At 43.0% G+C, this 7,500-nt stretch overlaps 2 protein-coding genes across 2 annotated transcripts in view; one reads left to right on the forward strand and one right to left on the reverse strand.

Moving 5' to 3' along the window:
* tmem104 (transmembrane protein 104) overlaps positions 1 to 7,500 on the forward strand; it is a 324,830-nt gene that overhangs the window by 170,342 nt on the left and 146,988 nt on the right. The gene's annotated exons all lie outside the window — the stretch shown is intronic.
* The window catches only part of grin2ca (glutamate receptor, ionotropic, N-methyl D-aspartate 2Ca), a gene marked incomplete at both ends in the record, with an annotated part of 63,815 nt that overhangs the window by 23,848 nt on the left and 32,467 nt on the right, over positions 1 to 7,500 (reverse strand). The window contains 2 exon segments of the mRNA XM_080043367.1: positions 2,678 to 2,800; positions 3,632 to 3,720. Of these exon segments, the coding sequence (XP_079899493.1) occupies positions 2,678 to 2,800; positions 3,632 to 3,720 (212 nt within the window).

The raw sequence follows: 7,500 nt of genomic DNA on the forward strand, positions 1-7,500 counted from the left end.
TGCAAATTAATGTGTGTGTGTGTGTGTGTGTCTGTCTGTGCGTGCATGTGTGTGTGTGTCTGTCTGTCTGTCTGTGCGTGTGTGAGTGAGTGTGTGTGTGTGTGTCTGTCTGTGCGTGTGTGAGTGCTTACGTGCGTGTGTGTGCTTGCTTGTGTGTGTGAGCATGTCTGTGCTTGTGTGTGAACAGATAAAGAAAGGTGACACTGCATAAAGGGCGAGGGAACAGGATTCTCCTCTTGGCTTTAATCAGAGGACGACTGATAAATTAACTGATATCAGAATCAGCGTACGGACGTGCCGAGCAACACACAGGAGGAAGCTATAGGGCTGTCACTGACTTTGAATTAATTTTAGACTATTTTTCAATGCTTTTTGACAATCAGAAAAGTGCATAGGAGTTAGATATTTGGCCTTCTGTCTGCACAAAAACAGTAGACATTGTTTTTTGAATATCGGACAAGATTAATCTACAAGAATGTTAACTATCTTGAACTTTATTTCTACAGGTAAATCCCATTGAGACCGAAGACTCTTTTTCAAGGGAGACCTGTTTTCCTTTCCCACGTTACCATTCACACACACATTCATACACCGATAGCAGGCTAACTATCGACATTCACACGAGGCAAGGTGGGTGAAGAGTCTTGCCCAAGGACACAACAACCATGACACAGGTGGCAGGGCGGGGGATCGAACCACCAACCCTTTGATCATTGGCCGACCCACTCTACCAACTGAGCCACAGTCGCCTTGATCTATCTATAGCAATCTAATAATTACTTTAAGATATTTGTTTGTGATCTGGGAAATTGCAATAGGCCATTTCACTACATGTATTTTTACACTTTTTTTTTTACAGGCTAAATAAAAAAAATACAGAGATTATCAATTCATTAAACTAAGCTATTCTTTATCCCTAGTCTTATTATGCACAAATATCCGTCTTGAAAAGTCTCTACCTCTTCACCCTACCCTTTAAAGCTATAGTGCGTACATTTTTCATATGAATGAATGTCGGTTGCATTCATGCCATCGCCAAAACGAGTTGACACAAAGTTGATTAAGCCTATCAGCTCCCCAAAACAAAACTCAAAATTCCTCATGGGGGGGCAACATAACTTACGCACTATAGCTTTAACGTCCACTGGTCAATATTTCTCCTAGACTAAAGCACCAATTGCTTCATTTAACTTTTCTTATTGACATTATCTGCTATCTGCCCTTTTTAAATTATTATTTTCTTAGCACCATAAAAATCGGCCCATTGTCTGCTATACTAACCAGGGGGCATTATACACTTTCTCATAACGTGACCATTAAGCCTTGGTCAGCATTTGTGATAAAAGCACTTAAACACATACACACACACACACACTACACACACACACACTACACACACACACACACACACACACACACACATATACTACACACACACACACACACACACACACACACACACACACACACACACACACACAGACAGACAGACACACAGACAGACACACACTCAAACACACACACACACACACACGCACACACACACACACACACACACACACACACACACACACACACACACACGCACACACTTCAGTCTAAATTGGGCAAGTGGGCCCCATAACACTGACAAGGAACCGCCACCATCTCCATTTAGAAAAAAATCTCGTTAGCGCTATTGTCAGTAATGGATAATGGGCCAGGGTCTTTCTAATGAACAACCATATCAGAGTGGAGGTGTTGAAACGATTGATGGCTTGCATGGTCTTAATCGTCAGATCTAAATTGATACCGAAAGCATGAAGCACATATATTTCCTTGATAGGGTCAGGCATGGATATTGCACTGACCCTCGGCCAAGCGAAGGTAATGAGTATCCCACCTCATTGAGTGATAAGGGGGTGGGGGAGGGGGGGGGGAATGCTTGGGCTAATGGCAGGGGATTGAGTATGTGTGTGTGTGTGTGTGTGCGGGTGTGTGTGTGTGTGTGTGCGGGTGTGTGTGTGCGTGTGGTAATCTCATATACTATACCTTAATGGTTCTTCTCAAGTTGGATGGAAAATCAATTAACGCCGGACGTGTTAACATGTTAGAGTGCATAAGGGACTGAACAGTGATATGAAGTGGGTTTTGCATAGGAGGGCGTCTTTGATTTAAGGTGGATAGCATATGGTTTACAGATGTTTAAGAGTGAATGTTGGGTGTGATACTTAAAGGTGCTACGAGGAACTTTCAGTTTGTGTTAATTCTTGCGCTCCCCTTTGGACAAAAGCGGTAGTGTTTTTACTACGCCAGCTGTTGTTCCTGGGTGAGCGTATATACCCATGACAAAGGCATTAAGAAAAACTATATGAAAAATAGCATTATTTGCACTGATGGTCTCGTTTGCTGTTACATGTAATTCATGATCATCAGAGGAAAAATGAGACTGTTTCAGAAATATTTAAAAGTTCCTGGTAGCACCTTGAAGAGAGTAAAACATTAGGCAGTTTTACTTACGTCTCTGTCACACACACACACACGCACACAGACACACACACACACACTCACACACACGCCAACACCCCCCCACCCCTCCACACACACACACACACACACACACACTCACACACACACACTCACACACTCACTCACCCCCCATCCCCCTCCCACCCCCCCCACACAGAGCTGTACTCACGCCTCTGTCTTGTTGGACTGCCTCCTGCAGGGCACAGTGTTGCTGACACACGTCCCGGTGACGGGGTCCACAGCCTCCACGATCACAAAGGGTCTTTCCTCCAGCGTGGCCACCGTCAGATGCCTGGAAGAAAGAAAATGTATTCTTTAAAAAGGATGCACACAAGTCCGTCCGTCCATCTGTGTGTGTGTCTACGTGTGTGTGTGTGTGTGTGTGTGTGTGTTTCTGTCTGTCTATCCGTCTGTCTGTGTGTGTGTGTGTGTGTGCGTTTAACTCCCCCTGCATGTGTGTGTTTACGTCCAACCTATTAACCTTTTATTTATACAGGTAAATCCCATTGAGATCGGAGAGTCTTTTTCAAGGGAGACCTGTTCCCATTCCCACGTTACCATTCACACACACATTCACACACCGGCAGCAGGCTAACTATCGACATTCACACGAGGCAAGGTGGGTGAAGTGTCTTTCCCAAGGACACAACAACCATGACACAGGTGGCAGGGCGGGGGATCGAACCGCCAACCCTTTGATCATCGGCCGACCCGCTCTACCACCTGAGACACAGTCGCCCCATGCTCTAAAAAGGATGTTGTGAACTCTTGGAAGGTCCTAAGCCTTTGATGTCCAAATTCCTTATCAGTTCACCCTTGACTCCAAATGTACAGTAACTTTGTGCAGAATATGACAAAAGTCCCTCGAAGCATTCTTGAGAGATTGCCTTCATTGGGCAAGGGGTAATCAAGCAGTGTTAGTAGGATATTCACACACACACACACGCACGCACGCACGCACGCACGCACGCACGCACGCACGCACGCACGCACGCACGCACGCACACACGCACACACACACACACACACACACACACACACACACACACACACACACACACACACACACACACACACACACACACACACACACACACACACACACACACACACACACACCTACCTGTAGTCAGACACCGGCTCCAGGTATGTCCCGTAGCGAGGCCACACCGGGTATCTCATCTGTAGGATCCCCATCTCATACGTCCCAACCTGGAGGAGAGGAGAGAGGGAGGCAGCCGTTAGTAAGGCAAGGCAAGGCAATTTTATTTATAAAGCACATTTCAGGCACAGGGCCACTCAAGGTGCTTCACAGGGTTAAAATCAAATAAAGAATACAAATACAAAAAAGGAACAAATTTTAAACATTGATAAAAATACAACATTTAAATAAAATAATTAAAACAGTTTACCAAAAAAAAAAAAAAAATTACAGGTTAAAAGTCTGTCTGTCTGTAGTGAAAAATAATGTTTTTTTTTGTTAAAGGAATACTTCACCCATACGGAAGCAGCGTTCTATCATTACAAAATCACTATTATAATATAAGGAATGAGGTTTTTCTTCCCTCAGTCTTCCCTCAGTCTTCCCTTGGCCCAGCTGTCCTGTTAATCCTGACCCTTACTGTGATGTCACAAGAAGGAAACTGTAGGGTTAGACAGTGAGACCATAAAACACTCTTTCTGCCTTTTCTCAGGCTAGGATGATCCGATTTAATTTTTTTTTGCACATTTATACTACATAGGATCTCCGAGTTCAATACACCTTCATATTCCAACCGGTGAAGTAGGCCTTTAATGTCCTTCAAACCTGCTAATAGAAATATAAATCTACGTACCAAAATCTAGAAAGTGAGCATAATACATGATGCTGATGTGTTACCGCAGTGAGACAGGGAATTTTAGAGATATTGGTTGCGTTCCGAATCGCATACTCTTTCTTTTTTCTATTCTACATACTACATCCGACGATAAAAAGAATCTAGTTAGGATGCAGTAGGCATACTATTGGGACATACTTTTACTCTCTTATTTCATCATAACATTGGGCCTTGATCTTGCCTCTTGCTTTTATATCCGTCGCATCCCCGTTTGTTTTCATATGGAGGCTTCGTCGATGTGACGTCACTTCACGTGCGCACTGGATCGTGGGTCAGAATCGCCCCAAATAGGATGCAGTTTTCAACACTAACAATCTTGGCCGCATGAAGTAGGACATCCGGGTACTTCTAACCATCCTAAATCTGGCCACAAGAATCGGGACATCCTAAATCTTTTTTCTACCATACTATATAGTAGAAAGTATGTGATTCGGAACGCAACCAGAGTGGACATTAGTGCAAAGTTTGAAGAAAATGCCTCAAAGCGTTCAGGAGATATTGCGTTTACGAGAATGTCCCAGACGGACGGACAAGTCGTACAAGCTAAAAACATTATACATCTTGCCTTGGGCTATCGCCGGCTAAGAGACATAATAAGACTGTTTGCCTTCGATATATTTTGGATGAAACTACTGAGGACACGACTGCATATTATCACAACCTCAAATCTTAATGCAGTTGTCGCCAATTCTTCAACTGTGTGTGTGTGTGTGTGTGTGTGTGTGTGCGTGTGTGCGTGTGTGTGTGTTTGTGTGTGTGCGTGTGTGTGTGTGTGCGTGTTGTTATCGCATTGTCATTGTGATTTGTGCATCGCGGACACAGTGCAATTTTCGAGTGAGTTTTCGTTTGGTGGACATGTTAGGAGGGAAATTGATTTTTGGATCACTCGGGGTGTGTGTGTGTGTGTGTGTGTGTGTGTGTGTGTGTGTGTGTGTGTGTGTGTGTGTGTGTGTGTGTGTGTGTGTGTGTGTGTGTGTGTGTGTGTGTGTGTGTGTGTGTGTGTGTGTGTAGAGAGTGCAATTATACATATAAAGCAATCCTAGCAATTTCCCAACCCCTTTGCTGTATTACCAGTTAGCTAACTAATTCTTGAACTGTGTGTGTGTGTGTGTGTGTGTGTGTGTGTGTGTGTGTGTGTGTGTGTGTGTGTGTGTGTGTGAGTGTGTGTGTGAGTGTGCATGTCACATTTTAATTGGATGTAGTGTGAAAAATGAGCGAGCCGAATGCATAATCAAGATGTTGAAATTATTAAACATGTTCAAGCTAAATTATTTGAAGGAGCCCTGACCTCACACACACACACACACACACACACACACACACACACACACACACACACACACACACACACACACACACACACACACACACACACACACACACACACACACACACACACACACACACACACACACACACACTCTATGTAAATGAGGCCGTTGAGATGAATGAACAAAGGTCAGAGAGGAATTGTAGTTGGACCCCAATTAACCAGAAACACAGACACTGATTGTTAACTTTACGCTGAGTCAGACGAGGCTATTAGAAAATCTTGCTTTGAGTGTCATAATTGTATAAATGAATTACAAATAGATGTTGCGTTTGTAAGCGTGGAACCAGAGTCATTAATTGGAAGCAGATACAAATGTCAATTATTTCTCCCTTTTTTTAAAGAGGACCTATGCTACTTTTCGACTTTTATGACCTATAAACGCTGTTATAATGATTTATAGTCATGTTTAACCATACTAGATTATCAAGTAATTACGTACATGAATGGCCTGCTGGATCGCCAAAATAAGAGAAAGAGCTTCCCGAAAATCTACATAGTTTTTTGTTTATGTGATTCGTGTCAGGTTGCTCTGTAGCAGTGTAAAACAAGAAATTAAGACCAGAAAAGTAGTATATTAGGTCCTCTTTAAATATTATTATTATTTTATTTTTTACAATTTCGCTCTTGAAACATGTTTTGATTTTCAAGGCTATTATTAAAAATGCTTGGGGCGGCAGTGGCGAAGTGGGTAGGGAGTCTGCCTCTGGAGTGCAGGGTCGGAGGTTCGATTCCCCGCCTACCCACATGTCAAAGTGTTCCTGGGCAAGACACTGAACCCCAAATTGCTCCTGATGGTTCAGACAGCGCCTTGCTTGGCAGCTACTGCCATCGGTGTTTGAGTGTATGTATAAAAAATGTGTATTGTGAAGCGCCTTGTGACCCTGGTCTGTGAAGGGCGCTATATAAATAAAACTTACTTACTTACTTGACCTCACTAAATTGTCTTGTGCTTAGCAGCTTTTTAATGTACAAAGGATAATTAGACAAAGATTGATTGATAACACACTCCACAGCTCTGGTGTTGTGTGATTATTATAACATATCAATTGAACTAGAATCTGTAGCTATATAGGCTGAAATTATATTAAAATAAATTATTGTCATCAAAAAAATTATATAGGCTATATGAATATATAAATATCTCAATATACGTCAGCTGACTTAAACAACGGCCACTAATCTGCTAAAGTATAGAATGTGTGTGTGTGTGTGTGTGTGTGTGTGTGTGCATGTGTGTGTGTTTGTGTGTGTCTGTGTGTGTGTGTGTGTGTGTGTGTGTGTGTGTGTGTGCTCCTATACTATTCCCGGAAGCTTTTTCGAACAGATGTTTGAACCTGGCTAAAGGGATTTGCTCCATTTCAGACACAAGAGCATCAGAGAACACACACACACACACACACACACACACACACACACACACACACACACACACACACACACACACACACACACACACACACACACACACACACACACACACACAGAGCATCAGTGGGTTAAGAACTGTGCTATAGTTCATCTCTACAGTGTGAGTTGTTGAGACAGATCTCTCTTTATGTCTGTCTGTTTCTCTTTATGTCTGTCTGTCTGTCTGTCTGTTTCTCTGTCTGTCTGTTTCTCTTTATGTCTGTCTGTCTGTCTGTCTGTCTGTCTGTCTGTCTGTCTGTCTATACTTATGTCTGTCTGTCTGTCTGTCTGTCTGTCTCTCTCTTCATGTCTGTATGTCTGTCTGTCTCTCTGTTTCTCTGTCTGTCTGTATGTCTGTCTGTCTCTCGCTCTCTC

Source organism: Ammodytes marinus (assembly GCF_949987685.1).
Source record: "Ammodytes marinus genome assembly, chromosome: 16".
In the NCBI taxonomy this organism is placed as follows: Eukaryota; Metazoa; Chordata; class Actinopteri; order Uranoscopiformes; family Ammodytidae; genus Ammodytes; species Ammodytes marinus.